The 17,512-nt window shown below is 35.1% G+C and overlaps 1 protein-coding gene across 1 annotated transcript in view; it reads left to right on the plus strand.

Annotated features, from left to right (window-relative positions):
- Positions 1-16,944, plus strand: part of CDH19 (cadherin 19) — a 72,396-nt gene extending 55,452 nt beyond the window's left edge. Inside the window, exons 11-13 of the mRNA XM_075084606.1 lie at positions 7,664-7,781; positions 9,871-10,122; positions 14,192-16,944. Coding sequence (XP_074940707.1) covers positions 7,664-7,781; positions 9,871-10,122; positions 14,192-14,682 — 861 coding nt within the window. The 3' untranslated portion in view covers positions 14,683-16,944. The remainder of the gene's footprint in view (positions 1-7,663; positions 7,782-9,870; positions 10,123-14,191) is intronic.
- The last annotated feature ends 568 nt before the right edge of the window (positions 16,945-17,512 follow it).

The raw sequence follows: 17,512 nt of genomic DNA on the forward strand, positions 1-17,512 counted from the left end.
TCAGTCAGCTGCCCTAATGCCCCAGGTCCACTGCTGACTGTTTTCCTCCGCCCACTTTCCTCTACAGCTTTAGATTTTTTTTCAAGTGATACAGTTCTACCTCCTAAGCCCCAAACTGTGCAGTAAGCATGCTGCCAGGCTCCACAGAGGAATCTAAAAGAGAACTGAAAGAAGGAAAACAGGATATTCAAAGTTTAAAAAAAAAGGTACAAAATGAGCAACAAAAAACAAACAACAAAAAGCTATAGGCAGAAAAATCTGTCTATATGGTCAGGGTTTTTTTACCATTTTAAAACATTCTTGGACATACAAAAGAGACCTTTGGGATATTTGTGATGGTTCCATTCAAATGTTTTGCTATGTTTTGATGTCTGAATCACAGAGCCTTTCTTTTTACACCAGTTTGGTTTGCTTTGACCTTGATCAGTCTGCAGGTAAATAAAGCTTTCTTTGCAGCAAAAGTAATTTCCTTATAGTTTGTTCAATCCATGTATATATTTCTCTATCAGCAGCTGGTTTGTTTGTTCTGTATTTGGTAATTTTCCACTCTGCAAAGGCTACCTCTGGTTCAGAAATACTTGGAGCAAGCCATTTCTTTTGGTCTTTGGGTAACTCATTGGCAGATCAATACACAGGCAAATGCCACTTCATGTTCCTTGTCTTCAAGACACCATGAATTAAATATGGAAACTTGAGATGAATATTTGTAAACCATGTTTTGGACTTGCCTACAATATAAAATCCCAGGTGATTTATTTCCCAACGTTTTTATTATTTCATAGTTGCTTACTGATAAATAACATCCGTCTGCTAGCCCATTAATGTCTACTTTTCAATAACAGATTAAGTATATATATATTAAGTATTTTGAAGATCACTGGAGGAAATGGCACTGTAAAGAATAGTAGTAGTAACAATAATAATAATAAACTCTTTAAGCATAGGATACAGAATTATTCCTGTTTAACATTGTAATACCTGAATGAGGAATGAGCAGGATATTTTTTCCCATTTTACAGACAGGCAAAATTTTACTGTTTTTTTTTTATTATTATTTTTTCCATTGCTGTAGGTTTTTGAGAGTCATGGGCATCTTCAGTTTAGCCTTTGGAGACCATGACAGTAATGTTAAATAATCTGCTCATTAACAAATGATCTTAGGAAGAAGAGAAAATTGCTATTAAAGTGCATAATTATCACAGTCAAAGTTTATGAAATTTTATTCAATGTTTGTGATTTAAAGCAGGTTTGATAGCTGATGTATCTCCTTCAGTGCTAGTATTCTTTTTCTTGTTTTACTTTTTACTCACAGAAAAAAATATACTTTATTTTCATCAACAAGAAGCCAAAAGGTTCAAAAATCATTTTATAGATACCCTGGTTGTCCACTGAATAACAAAATTTACATTTCAGAAGAATCAGTTTAAGCAGTTGAAAGGCTTAATCAGGACATTACATACCTTTTTATCTTAGCCATATTTCTGCAATCAATTCCAAACAGCTCAGGAATCTGCTTACATGTTATGAGTTGAGATCAAAGCTTGTATAGATATTCTACCCCATTTCAATTTCTGAAGTAGCTATCTCTATCCATCTAGCTGGAAACGAAATGCTGAGAGATAGATATTCTCAGAGATGTTCTGCACCTTTGGAATTCACTTACTTCCCTGATCTCAGCTGAGCTGTGTCTACTTTCATGGGATACTCCAAAATATATTTATATCACCCAGATTATAGTGTTTAGGCAAAAGGAAGGAAAAGCACTGCAGAGAGAAAGATACTGTCAAAAAATAAAGTTTCTTATTTGGATTACTTTTTCTTCATGTCTGCCTGGTTTACAATAAAAGCAACACAGAGTTATGTGTCAAATAGGTTATTTTTACATAGCCTTAGAGTATATGAGGCTATGAAAAAGAATGTGAAACACATCATGAATAAAACTATTTTCCTAATTATCCGAATTCAGAGGCAGTTAACGGTAGCTTCAATCTAGAGAAGCCATATTGTTTTGAAGTTCTGTAGAAAGGTTGGACTAGATGATCCCTGAGGTCCCTTCCAACCTGTGATTCTGTGTGATTCTGTGATTCTGTATTTTCTGAAAGATTATAAAAATTCTTTGTCAGCTTTTATTCAATAGTCTTGACCTTCATGTCCCTTTATGGTGGTTTTGTGAGAGTTATGGACATGTTTGGTTTAGCCTCTGAATGACATTCAAACAAAAGGATTACATTTCAGTCTGTGGGACTATAATTTGAAATTTGACAATAGAAATGGAAGTAAAGAAGATAGGTGGTTTTTGGGGTAATTCTAAATCCATTCATTATGTTTAAAAGACATTTTGAATGGATTTTTCACTACCCCTTTCATGTTAAAGTTCTGTACTGCCCTATAATCCAAGTCAGCTGTATACTAACCACAACTAAAGTTTTCTTTTGCACATTGAAAAAACACTTTCACTGCACCAGCAGTATTAAATAAGTAATTTTAAAAATAACTCAAACATGGAAGTTGTTATATAAAATAGAATTCTATCTTACTACAGCTATAGCTAGTATCAGATCAAATAGAACAATAAGATACCCAAAGCCGGGATTCCTTTTTGATCGGAACTTTTGACATTATAACTGTATGTAGACATATAAATGATGACCACAATGTGGTTTAATTCTGTATAGTTACCCTTTAAGAATGCTTAGAGTAGCTACAAACTGTTGAATTCTAGAGTCAATATTCCATAAAAATAATGAGGACACAAAATGGACTAAATCTGCCTCAAAGGTAACACTAGAGGCATGCTAGCAGGAATGGATTTGTCCCAGAAAGCTTAATTTCCAAGACATTAATAAATTAACTCAGCCTGAAACTGAAGCCTGAAAGTCTGAAGTAAGCTATACCAAATGTCTTACATCATATGTAAGCAAGCTGACCATCCAGAATGTACCTATTTTTAGGCATGGTAATTTCAGTCCTTTTCATGGATATTGGCCTTTCTCCGTATCATGCAGGAAACATTTCAAGTGAAGACAAGCTACACTGGATGCACCTACATTCTGAATTAATGCTGTCTTCTCTACTGCGTACTTATTCTGGCAATTCTGAGTTCCTGTAATTTGGGGATCACATATGCAGTGACTGATGTTGCAGCTTCCTTAGTAATTTTTATTAGATCCAAAGAAGTGACTATGTAGGCATAGCACTTTGAGATAGAGATACGAAAAAAACCCCCAAATTTACTTATTCAGTATTCAGTATATAATAAAATAATAATCAGTTTCAGTGAAAGTGAAGAGTATTCATTTGATATTACTTCTCTACATGATGAAATGTTGAGAGAAGAGACGAGGGGAAATCTTTAACAAATTTCTAGGGGTATATGATTAATGTTAACAATGAGCAGTTTGCTAAAACAGATCTGTTCTAACAAATCATGATTTAAAATTATTTTTGATAGCAAAGAAGCAAAAGTGATGGGCTAGTAAGCCAACATAGATTATTCTGCATCGCTATGTTCTCGTCATCATTTACAAAAAGCGTCTGATCAGTAGTGATAAGAAAATAAAAAGTTAAAAAGAAAAAAAGCAATGAAGGCATCCCTTAGAGTATAAAAACATGGTGAAGCTATGAAAGCACCATATATTCTAGCAGGCCCTTACTCTAAGCTACACCTGCAGATGCACTGAGTGTAACTTGTGACATTTTGACACAGTGAGCACAGTGGCCCACGGAAAATTCCTTTTTCTGTTTTATATGGACCATGATTCAACAAGATTCTCTCATAGCAGAATGGAACAGGCAGAGTTTATCAGCATATACAAACAAACATAAAAAGGCACCTAAGTGTCATGGCATGAGCTTTATAATCATTATTCCTTTGCTGAGATGTACACCATTTTATTTCCAGTTGAGCAGAAACATGTTACATAGAGACAGAGAAATCAGATCAATATTGTGCCAATTTGCTTTTCAAAAAAGAAATAGAAGCAGTCAAAAGGAGAATCTTGGTCTTGAGGTGGAAGGTCTACCTGGAAAATGCAGGTGGTGACTATAGTAATGAACATTTTAATCTTTTACCTGCACTGAACTCTGACGGTCATCAAACATTATTAAGCAATGACAAAAATCCTACTACTTATAAGATCTCTGCCAATTTGAGCAAAACCAGTTCTGTACTCCCAAAACAGGTGAGGGATCAGATCTTTCACATCCTATAGAGCACAGCAGAGCTATTGAAGGATGTTGGGTGGAAAACAAAACAAAAGACGCTAAAGCAGGAAGAGAAAGGGGGCAAATCTGTTCCTGCTTCCTTCCACCTGTCTAATGGGAATGGTAAGACTATAGTTGAGTGTGGGACCACTCACAAAAGACTTCTGATTTTACACTCAGAGTACTCGAGCATCAAAATTAACAATACTTGTTGTTCAGGTGGGCAGTCTATGCCTTAAGCTGAATTTGGTAGAGAGAAAGTGCTTAGAAGCAGAAAGGACAGTAACAGAGTTGTTTTCTTCTTCCTTCTGTACATACATGCATAATTCCAATTCAGTGATACTACTTGGGGTTGAGGAAAAAAATTTCAATGAATTTTCATCAAGACTAGCAGGCAGTCAACTGCTCCATACTCCATAAGTTGTTATCCGCCAGACAAAAAACACTCAGCTAGAAATTCAGTCCAGAATCATTTACAGAAATTCCCTTCTATAAAAATAACTAATTAATGAGGGATCAGAGCTGTTAACGATATCTTAGAGTCCCCCACTGATGATATTTGTTAGTTGAAAGTGCCCACTAATCAGATGGATGGGGAAGCTGAGTACAGCAGGCCGCATCTTTTTGTGACCTTTGATCAAAGGAACCCCTGCTGTTCCCAGCAGTAATCTTAGTCTCTTTGGAAAGAAACAGTAGATGAGGCCTACCCACCATGAACTTAAATCAGTTTTTCAAGAAAAAAATCGAGTTAATTAATCTCAGTTTTAAAGAAATGCATATTTTTGAATGGACTGTGGGATTATTAAAGTTTCTAGACTAATGAGACTTGAAATAAGAAATTTTACAGCAATTAAATTCTAGCCTAGTCAGTATAACAACTGTTATAACCTTGCAGAAGTAACACATAATTCACTCTATTTTCTTTGTTTACATACTAAAATATAGGGGTTTTTTAAACCTTGACTCACAAAGAGTAAGTGCCATTTTTCAGTCTGTGATGCCAGTTTCCCTAGTGAAAGGCTAGAATCTTCTAGGTTAGACGTACAATGCCTAGGAAAACAGAAAAGAAGAAAAAGTTTCTTTCTCTATGGGTGATTGTTCCTTTAGACATAGTAAAATCAGAGCTGCCTATTGCTCTCTGAATATTTTATAGACTCATGAACCTTAGTGGAAGTGATACAGTAAGAAATAAACAATAAGAGCTTGCCCTGTCCTTATGTTCCAAATAATCCCCTGCTTCTAGGGTGAATCCTTAAAGGCATGTGAATATGCTTAGAATAACCATAGGAGTCTTAGGTTTGTGTAGAAGAGCACAGTACAGATCAAAACAATGGAAGGAAGGGTTTTTTCAGCTAGACACATACTCCTTAGAATTATATTGATAGTATCAGATATGGATAAAATTTATACATTCTGTATGAAAAGTAATGGAAATTAATAATGAAATGGGAAAAAAAGTATCTAATTCACAACTGCAATAGTTTATGATTTTCAAACATGATAGATTCTTACTAATATACTTTCCAAAGACATTGCTAATACTTGGTTAAATAACTATTAATCAGAATGAAAACTGAAAGCATAAAAATCACATCAATAAATAATTGTTGGGTTTTGGGGTTTTTTTGAAGGTAAATAGGTAATTCTTCTCTGCTAAGTTACTAAACTAAAACATAAAAAATAAAAAATAAATTAAAAAATCATATGTAGCTAAGGTGTCTTTGTAGGTTAATTACTATAGTACTAGTCATATTCGGTCTAGCTTGATAGACCCTGAATTTTATGGAGAGACATTTATCCACACAAAGTTTTTCTTGGCTGCAGCCATGGATGTTTTACTATCAAATCATCATCAAAGGCCAGCAAAGTCTTTTTTCATTTTTTCAGGTATATAGCAGAATATTTTAATGAAAATGTGCCACTGTTTGTGTTTTAGACTGGATATATAGTTTTGTTTTCTATTGCTGTTCATATTGAGTGTATTCTGAGAAATATATTCCCTTATAAAAATGAATTCTATGATTTATTATCAGGTAATATTAGGGATCAGTATTGCTCTTCACTGATTTCTTGACCTGCATACCTATACCTGTATTTGCATCACATTAGCTATTTTGTTTGCTCTGAGAAAAGGGTAAAAATTTCCTCAAAGAAGCTTCATCTGTTGTACACTGTCACCAGGTAGATCACTGAGCAATCACTCCTTTCATTAGTGGCAATACAAAAATCTCAATGGTCCTCATTTTTCCATAGAGTGAAAATATGTATTTGAAATAAATTTCACATATTAAAAGGGCAGAGTGTTAAGAATACAAAGCTTCTGGGGTATAAGCCACATTTTTCACTCTGCTGTGATAATTTCATCAAACTTAGCTTGCTTGAAAAGAAAAAGAATGTGTGCTGAAGTCTTAGGTCTTTGACTAAAAAATGGTTCAACTGGGAAAATTTTTTCAAAGACACAGATGGAAGGCTGTAGTCACTTCCCTTGACTTACTGCTTTGCTTCTAAAGCACTGCTTGTAGCACTCAGATGCTTTCTGGTTTGGATAAAGTTGAGGCTTCAAGTCCTTTGGGTACAAATATCTACAAGGCATGAGATTACCAATAAAATAGAGACCAAGTTCAAATCGGACACTTTTCTGAAAGTAGGTGGACTTGCATCAGTTTGCTTTCTCTCTGATCAGCGAGGATATATGCTGATGCCCAGGTCATTAAATATTTACTGATGAAAGTAACAAATATAAACTCTTTTTGAGCAGAAATGTTGCTAATTATGTTAACTGTAGTGTGGTTGTTTATTTACAGAGATGAAATATTTTCTTTTGAATGATAACTGTTATTTTTTATTTTATCTTGCAATGACTATCTGGTTTGACATATTTGTAAATGAATACTATTCTGCTTTCTTGAGAAAAAGCAGCCAAGAAGTTCCATAATCAATCTGTTATAATATCCAGAATCAACAATTCAGCACATGAACTTGTCACCATATCTCACTCATTGTAGCTGCAATATATCAGTAGAATGATGTCAATGTGTTTGTGGGCTGGAAGGAAATGGGTTTCAATAGAAGGATTTGTTCAAATGTAGAATGATATAATTCTCACCTTGAAAAAAAAGGACAAAACACTGTATATATGATTACTTTTTTAATTTATGGAAATTTCATTTACCCCTTGTCCTTTGGTCCAGAATATCTTTTACATTTTCACAGGATTTTAATGCCTGCCTCTCTCAAACAGATGAAAAATAAAAGCAGGGTATTTGTAGAATATGAGTCTCGATGAGATTGTTGACTATGGGATGAGTATATTTGTGACTGCATGACATGCACTCAATTTGTATTCACAGGTCACATCTCTAGCATCAGCAGTTTAACATACTTGATATGTTCTTTTATTTTTTTAATGAACAGGTAAATGCTTTTATTCTTACACAATTCTGTTTATCTGTGTTTCCAGCTAATTCAAAGCATCAGTGCAGTGGATAAAGATGACTCAGCAGAAGGTCACCATTTTTACTTCTCATTGGCTGAGGAATCCACAAACAACTCACATTTTACTGTCAAAGATAATCAAGGTGGTGTCATTCATGTAGCTCTTTAACACCTTCCTAATAAAAGATGCTTGCTTCTACTGGTCCTCACACTATCAGTTTTATAAAAAATTTCACTTAAAAATAAATTGTTGTAAGATATGAACAAGTCATGAGGTGCATTTCAAAACAATTCAGTAATACTAAACAGTTTATTTCCCTTTTTCAGCCATGTAACAAAAACAGTAAAAGACAGTTTTATTTCAAGGAAAGGAAAAATGCCAAGATGAAGAGTACACCAGTATTCCTAAAAATTTATTTTCTTAATGTAGGATGTGGTGGGAAATGCCAAGTCTCTTGTTAAAATAGTTCTTGTTAAGAAACCAGATAGCCAGAAAGAGAAGATTGTTGTTAATAAAAGTCTGTTACTTTATCACTTCAACAAGACCAAAATTTTAAACACTGATAAATACAAACAGAATCTTGTTTCCTAATATATTTTAACCTGCATATGCTCATTAATGTTTACATCATAAAATGTCTTCTATATGTATTTTAATGTTATTCAGAACTGATATTGTTGAGACTCTTACAAAGAGTGATATAGAGGGATATTAAGCAAAATCAATCTGAGGTGAAAACATAAGTGCAGTATCAGACGGAACTGTGGGGAGGATGACCGCTCAGAGTCAGTCTGCTGAGGCTGCAAAGAAGAGCTTCTTCAGGATCAGCTAAAGTACACATTACTCGTATTGACATTGCTAATTATTTGACTGTTCCATCTAGGTGAATAAATCAATGGAAATAAGTTTTGGAAAGTTTAGACTATGTTAAATGGCAAACTACTTCTCTCAATATCTCCAAAGTTAATGTATTAGTATGTGTTTCAATTCCCAACTTCATTAACCTCTCACTCAGTGCCAGGAAGAGATAGCTTATTACATTAAGGTCAGACTGTGTAAACGCCACTAGCCTTTGCTACCTTTGCTCATTCTGCACAAAGTTTGGGCACAGCCATGCACAAGGCAATACATACAGTTCTTTTTGGTGGCTATTAATGGTGAAAAATACCAACCCACCTTTTATGACATGGTGAGGTCAGCCCTCAGTCTCTCCCTTGCTGCTGCATTTCCTAGAAATGGGTTGGTGAATTGGGATAGTCCTAGGCAAAAGAAAGTGAGACTAGAGATCTGGGGTGTTTTACCTCAGAGTTACCTTCTGAATTTTGACAGAAACCTAGAAGAACTTAAATGTGAGGGAGTTAACCTCAGTAGACTGTTTGGATAGATGTTTCATACAGATAATGGTAGAGACATTTTTTTTCTACAAATATGTATGCACACATGCAGTAATTCACCCTGACATGATAGAAAATTCTTATATGTAAACATTTATAATGTTTCTTCTTTATATTATACACAGATTTAGACAGGTCTAATTTGTTTTGCAGCAAGCTAAGTTTCAGATTTGAATTAGTTGATATGCAGCAGGAGCTGAACTTAAGTTGCTTACTAGGTTTTGTACAGAACTGATTTCTAAACATTAATAGTTAAATACAAAGCAAGGGGAGAGCCTCTAGCAACTTTTCCCTAATTTAGACAGCAGGAGCTCAGCTAGCTCCAGTTTTTGAGCCAGGGAAAAAATTAAAAGACTATTTCAGCAGACTTTTTTCTTGTTTTTACTTCTTTCCCTTGCTACCTGCTTTCTCTGTATGCTGCCAGACACACTTTTGAAGTGTTTTGATTGGTAAACTGTCTACATTTCATCTGTGAACTGCTGGATTGGTAGCAGCTGGTTACATGGAACCATTTTAAGAACCAATTAGTTAGTCTGAGCAGGTGTCAGGTACTGAACACAGTGGGATTTTTTTTAAGCTCTGAACATTAAAAACAGAGCTCCTAGGTCAAATTTTATTATTGTCCCTGGAATACATAAGTCAAAAATAAATGCAATTATTCACGATTGACACAAAAAACCCACCACATGCCCATGCCTGGTTTTACTTTTTTAACTTTGTTAATATGCATTTTTGCACAGTACCATTGTTTTTAAACAGGTCAGATTCCACTGGAGTTTTATTGTTGTTGTTAATAAAGTGATAAATGCAGATCATGCATAATGATTTATCTTCTAGATAACACAGCTGCAATTTTCACAGCAAGAAGTGGCTTCAGAAGGCAAGAACAGTTTTCTTTCTACTTGCCAATCTTAATTCTGGATAATGGAACCCCACCACTGACGAGCACAAATACTCTCACTATCACTGTCTGCGACTGTGACACCGAAGTTAACACCTTATATTGTCGATATGGAGCTTTCATGTATGCCATGGGTCTGAGCACAGAAGCTTTAGTTGCTGTTTTGGCTTGTATACTGATACTCCTAGGTAAGTATGAGTACAAGAAATTACTTTATTTCCTTTTACAGTAGACTTGATTAAGTGACAAAGACGTTCCCTTAACTGGAAGCCTGGAAGTACTGTGCTGTTGAGAAAAAAATGCAGTAAAGCAAATGTTTTATTTCTTTTCTGTTTTCTTAACTATAATTCCTTCCCCATAGTTTTCAGTAGAATTTGAATTCTAACACAATGTCCTAAAAGTTGGCTTTAGTTGAGTCATGGTCCTACTTGTTTGTATTGGTCCAAAGACTGTATTGAACCCAGGTAAAGCTGAAGACAGTATTACACAAGGAAATTGGCTAGTATAAGAATATATTAGAAGGAACAGTATCCTACTTATTCTGCCTTAGGTATGCCAAATGTAGAGCTAAGATCAACATAAAATAATAAAAGAAAAAAAAATAAAAAAGGATGCAATACTCAGAAAACAACTCCAGAAACAGGAAGTTTCTCTGTCAATTAATAAGGTTGCACCTCCAGACAGCCTTTTCTTCAAATATTGGGTGACTCCTTTTCCTTTCACGGGACACCAAATTAGCCTCCATTACATTTGGGATCTTGTGGATGTGAAAAGTGGGTTTGAGAGTGTTTTAAATGCACAGGAGCTGTGCTCGTACCTCTGCAAGGGCCATGCATAGATGGCAAATGAAACTGCAAACCATACCAACCACCCAAGGCTGGCTGTACCTGCACTGCATGAGGCAACGGATGCTGCAAGATATATTGGAGTGACAGCACTCAGGGAAACAACTTCTTCACCTTCTTCACCTGGTGAAGCATGAAGCCATTGCTGCCAAAATTAATTTCCTTTTTTTTTTTTTTTTTTTTTTTAAGCAAAAGGATATTCCTGCAGAATTTCATGAGTGATTCGATGACACTGAAACATTATAACAGCAGGCACACTGTACTAATCATTCCCCAAAGGCTAAATATCCATCCTGAAAGTCTGCATCTGTCTAAGTGAGGTTAAGATATGGAGGTTCTGAGGCCAGGAAAGAAAGAGAAGTGATAGAGCTGGGTAGGTTTGTTATCCAAGGCAAACTGACTGACCTTAGAGCTTCGTCACTGATGGTAGTCACAGGCCTCAAGACCAAATTCAACCTGATGCGAACAAAGCCACAGGGAAAGGCTTCCAAATCCCTGTCGCTTGTGTAATAATATGGCATATCCGTGTTATGCTATAAAGCAGTATATTTCATAAAACATCATATCTAAAAATACCACTAAACAGTTGATGGCTTTTGTTAGTAAAACCATTTTCCCACTAATGAAACTACAAAAAACTCCGAAGTAAGAAAATGAAAATAAAATCAGGATTTCACTAAGCAATATGGTATCAAATCATTATTATAAATTGTGCAAACCTAGCATAAATTGTTGTTCAACAAAATTTTTTAATAAAATATCAGAATCAAAACAAGAAAACTGAAGCATAATATCTAGCTACACAATTATAATGTCTGGAAAGAAGTAATAGTAACAGAAATTACATTGCCCTAAAAAAAAATCTTTCACTTAAAATTATTCTCTCAAAGTACATGTTAATGAGAGCAAATAAAACTAATATTTTTAAACTCCTATATCACTGAAATACAAAACATTTTTAACTAAACCATTTTTTTGCCATATGAAGGATATCTATGTAAAGAACATTCTTTTTTCTACCCTTATTATACAATATGACCTCTACCAGTTTATAAATAACAGCATACAACACTGAGCGTAACATCATTAACTACAGAGAAGTTGAGGCTTGAAAATGGAGGCTTGCAGCTCTATTCTGATGCTGTATTTTGATTTGCTGTAGTAGCAAAAGAAGAGAAGAAAGACAAGTTCAATAAAGCTAATGGAACTATTTTGACTTTATATCAGTGAAAAATGAAATTTTACAGGTTAAAAATCACCCATATTCTGCATTATGTCCGCAAGGTTATGGCTTATTTTCCATAGCATAAGGAATAGAAACTGGCTGTAATGATTTCCTGTTGTACCTTTGACCTCCTGACTCTTGGTGAGAGCTCACTGAAATTTCTCCTCATATAGAACCCTATAATTCAGTCCTACAGTTAAATGAGTTGCCCAGAAGCAGCACACATACCTGTTAATTATGAGTCAACATATTCATATGGCTTTGGGCTCTCAATATTAGGTGACATGCAGGAAACTGCAGAAACAGAATGGCCTACAGAAAAATACATGTGGCTTTTTTTATCCCTATGAATAAACTGAATAGATAGGGCAAGATTGAAAACAATGGAAAGGTACTTCATAATTATTATGTCTAGATGGGAATCCTCTTGGGCAGACACTAGCCATTTCTTGACTCCATAGCAAGGTCCAGGGATGCACTAGGTCCCCTAATTCCATCTCCTGATTTCCAGCAGAGAAAACAGGAACATACAATTGGATTTGTGGTTTCTAGACTCTGCCTGACTCAGAGTCACCTTATTTATATCTGAGCTTTCCTTGTCCCAGGCAATCTTTCAAGGGGCACTTGAAAGCAGCCCCCTGATCAAAGTCCCTGCTTTAGACCTGGCAGTAAGTGTGAGCTTACAGGAATACCAGCCTGCATTTTAAGTTCTCTCTGACTGTTGCAGGATATCTGGACATGGTCGCTTTGTGTTATGCACTTAAGGGGCTGAGGATCAGGCAAATTGTATTATTGCATTATCCAGGCCATCAGTGGAATTATTAATCAGGATCCTCTCTCCAGATGGAATAAACCTTTGATGTCTACTAAGCCCATGCATATCACAAAAGTCAAAGCAGGTGTATAGATAAATATATTAATCAGAAAGAAAATGAAACTAATCAACCACACTCTTTACAGACACATATTTTAAATGCATTAAATTTTCAAATGTATTTTTGTGATTATTTAAAATGAAATAATAAAATTTCTATACTTAATGTATTTGCCACATATTGGAAATCTAAAGTTTCATTTTTTTCTATTTTCCTGTATCATCATGTATACCATTAGAAGAGTTCACCATGAAAAGGGTTTGGAGAGTTGAAACTATCTGGGTTTTGTAAATACATAGGAACATTTTAGAAATTCTTGTTTCCACTTTTCAAGTTTGGTGTTGGTAGGTCCCAATCAAATAAAATAATATACAGTAAATATGTAGAAATGAAGAATTACTTCAGGTCTCTCATATCCCTAAGTGAGGTAAAATACTGCCATTGTTGGTAGTTGTATCACATTATGTCCTGAGTAAAAAATTACAGACCACAAACTACTTACTAAATAGAACTGTAGTAAGATTTAGTTAAAAACTGAAATCAGCACTCTCTGTGAAAGTCATAGACTATTTCAAAGGGATCATTCAGCTAAAAATTTAATGAAGTAGAATTAAAAAATAATGCTTTCAAATAAAATTTAAAAAAGCTTTCATATATGAGAGAAACAAGCTGCTCTGATTCATAGGCCTTGGTAGTAAACACTGCTACAACATCACGCAAAATTTAGTGATAGTCTTCAAATTTCCAAAGCAGCATAGCAGAAATAATTGAACCACACCCTGCATAGTCAATGGAACTGAATGATTCAACTAACAGGAGGACATCTTGCTCATTGCCTAATTTTTCATTTGATCTTCCTGGGGCTTTGATCTGAGAGAGAGTGAGAGATTAAGAACTTAAATTCTGAATGTGAAATTGATATATTATGTGATAAACCAAAGCAGTTTCAAAAAACATAACCTGTGTTTCCATCAGTTTCGAACTCCCATCTACCAAAAGAACTGCTCCATTTCATTCGCCTATTTTATAAGTCCCTTTGTAGCAGTTTTCCCACCACATATTATGCTATTCTCAAAACCACAGAAACCGTAAAAATTACAGCTCTATAAATTTGTTAAGATAGCTTCACTTTGCAATAGCATTTATATCAAGAAATATTGTCATTTTTAAAGTCTGTCCAAGCACATTCAAAGTATCTGGTTCTGTTTACTTTTTTCCTTGTTTTTCTCTCCCCTCCCCTCCCCTCCCCTCCCCTCCCCTCCCCTCCCCTCCTCTCCTCTCCTCTCCTCTCCTTTTTTCTTTTCTTTGTCAGTGTTCTTTTTGGCAATTGTAGCCATAAGACAGCAGAGGAAGAAGTCTCCCTTTTCAGAGAAAATGGAAGAATTCAGAGAGAACATTGTCAGGTATGATGATGAAGGAGGTGGTGAGGAGGACACAGAAGCCTTTGATATTTCAGCACTGAGGACCCGGACTGTTATGCGAACACACAAACCTCGGAAGAACGTCACCACAGAAATCCACAGCCTCTATAGACAGTCTCTGCAAGTTGGCCCTGACAGCGCAATCTTCAGGCAATTCATTTCAGAGAAGCTTGAAGAAGCAAATACAGACCCTAGTGCTCCTCCATATGACTCACTTCAGACCTATGCATTTGAGGGGACAGGCTCTTTGGCAGGATCCCTCAGCTCTTTAGGTTCAAACATGTCAGATGTGGATCAGAGTTATGACTACCTTACAGACTGGGGATCTCACTTTGAACAGCTTGCAGGCATGTACGCTTCCCATAGAAATGCAGGGGATTAGTTACTCTTTGGTCTATTATTTTCCTAAATCTCAAAAATGAAAAACACCTATGTTTTTTAAAAAAAGGAGATCATCCCACATTTAAGCATGAAAAATAAAAGGCCAAGGGTTTGGGATGGTTATTTTTTTTGGGGGGGTGGGAAATTCTTGAATGTAGAAATCTTTTGAAAAATTACACCAAGTGTGTCATGAGGCAAAGGGATGGAGACTCCCATCTGAATATACCTCATGGCTATTTAGGTGCCCAAATGCAAACTGTGCTGCTTTGGATATCTAGCCCCCCTTCTGGATACTGAAAACCTGGGTCCTGCAAGTACAAAAGGAGGAGTAGAAGCCATAAATGGATATTGTAAATATTCTGTCATCAATAAGCTTTAAACTGTTTCCAAAGTTAAGACAGATTTTTGCTGTTGCAGTTGAACATACTCATTAACCAAAGTTAAACATACATATTTGTATAATGCTTCATTATATAAATATACTTGTGTGAAAACATAGACCCTAGATATTCTAATACAATTGTCAGAAGCACTCACAGAATCATCTATTTATTGTTCTTAGGATGATAAAACTAAACCAAATGTCTCTTCCTCTCAATGTAAAAATAAAGACTATTACAACGGCAGCAAGTATTTGCTGCCATTTTAGTTTTTAATGGAGCTATTGGAAAATATATAAACCAATTCTTGATTTAGCAAATAAGACAGAGAAAAAGAAATCAGTCCAAGTTAGAATCAATATTCAATGTAAATACTGCAATTGATCACATTATATATTACTGTACTTAGAACAAAATGCTTTCCAAATACAGGCATTTTTCCTTTTATTAAGAGTTTAAAGGATGACTGATTTACCAGCACAGATTTATTTTTTTATTGTGGAATATAAAATTATCTGCAGTAGTCAGTTTTATTATAACAATATTAAAATGCTAAGCTGATGGTTATAAAACTTAATGTATAACATTAGATAATAAGATAATAAAATGCTTTAATGTTAATCCATTTTTGAAAATGATCCTGAATCATTCTGAGAGACTCAAGTCAGATTTCAAAATTAATTTTCCACTGTATTTTTTCCAAGCATTCCATAATGAATAGAAATCTGTCGCAGAATATTTCTTTAGTCTTACTTATATGACTACCCAACAGCAATTTTGGATCTGAGGGTCATAAAATATGTTCCAAATGGTCTGCGTGGAAAAAGCAACCTGCCTGTTTTTTAATCACGTCTCTTCCATCAGGTACTTATTTTACAGAAATTACATCATGTAATCAACTGATATATTTCCATGGCTAAAAGCTGGCATCAGGATAAAGAAAATTGTGACTTTTTTTTTTTTAGTTCCTTTTTTTTTTTTAGTAAGATTTTAGGTAAGCACTACTGAATTAGAGAGAGCCAGGCAAAGCTTATGCAAGGAAAAAAACAACAACAAAAAAACCCAACAAACAAAAAACAGTAGTGTAACATACAAACTCTGCAATGTTTGCTACAATTGCTGTTCGCTGAAGAAAACCAAGGCATATAGGCTTAGTGGGAAAGGTGCCAGTGCAGAGTTTAAATTCCTGTCAGCTAAAAATAAAACATGTGGAGGAGTTTGAAAATCAGGAGAGATTTCCAACGTGAGATTTGGTAAGGGCAGAAGCATTATTCATGATATTCATAGCTGGAAAAATACCAGGGTGGGTGTGGGGGTGTGTGTGTGGATTTATCCAACCAGGTGCAGATGAAGCAGCATCTGCTTCATAAGGAAAATCTGGCTTTTGCCAGTCACATGCTAGGATGCCAGTATGAATGAGCAGCTACAAAACAGCTTTAAAAGATTCACAAGTAAAAACATTGTATTAATGACACTAACATTTGTGTTCAATGACTCCCAAACAGATGTGACAAAACAACCTTTATTTGAGATAATATTGTACATATCAGTAATTTGTTCCATGGTGAAAAAACAACTGTACATGCACTGTTTGTTGGAGATGGTGAAAAGTACATTTTTAGGATTAGGTCTATAGATTTGTGCAGGTTATACCCTAAACAAATCCATATTCCACAGACGGTCCCAGTAGCATTAATAGAATTCATCATGCTTTCAGGTTGTATTTAGCACAAAAAGGATAATAGTGTCTGATCCTTTCTCAATCCAGAGATTTTGTCCATTTATGTGGGGAAATAGCTTTGAACACTCAGCCATATCTGCACTTTTATTATAACTGCCTCTTTTTACTGCAAGGAACTTAAACAATAAAAGATTTCTGCAACCAGTGTATACCACTGTCATGTAATTTTTGTACCCCATGTATGCCATTGTTAGTAACTTCTACATGAAAGACCATAATGGCTTACAATAGATCTTAAATGATCTTTAGCTGAAAAAGCATAAGACTGAGCTCTCACAGCAGAGAAAGGGACTGTTTTACTCTGAAGTGAGAAGTTATTCCTAGCTGTTACTGGGCCACATCTTATTAGGTTCCTGGTATTCAATTTAAGTCAAACCTGTCCATCTATTTCCACATGTGAGAAAAGAATCAGTGAACTGACCTGGTAAATTCACACTTCTTTTAACATATTGCACTTAATATGGCTGAAAAATATCTGCAAAATCTTTTGTAGAGGTGTCTGCTTATTTAAAGGAAGTAAACATTCTGAGGAAGCCAAATTTAAATGCATAAGAGATATCACAATAATTAATAGTATGAAATTAATAAAGGATAAGAGTTCCTGATGATGCGATCTGTTAAACTGTGGAATGGTTTTCTCAAGAGAATCCTCCATTACCTTTATCTTTTAACATTCGTTAGTAGCTAGAATTACCTATGCTATTGGCCGA

Source organism: Phalacrocorax aristotelis, chromosome 2, assembly GCF_949628215.1.
Source record: "Phalacrocorax aristotelis chromosome 2, bGulAri2.1, whole genome shotgun sequence".
NCBI classification, from domain to species: domain Eukaryota; kingdom Metazoa; phylum Chordata; class Aves; order Suliformes; family Phalacrocoracidae; genus Phalacrocorax; species Phalacrocorax aristotelis.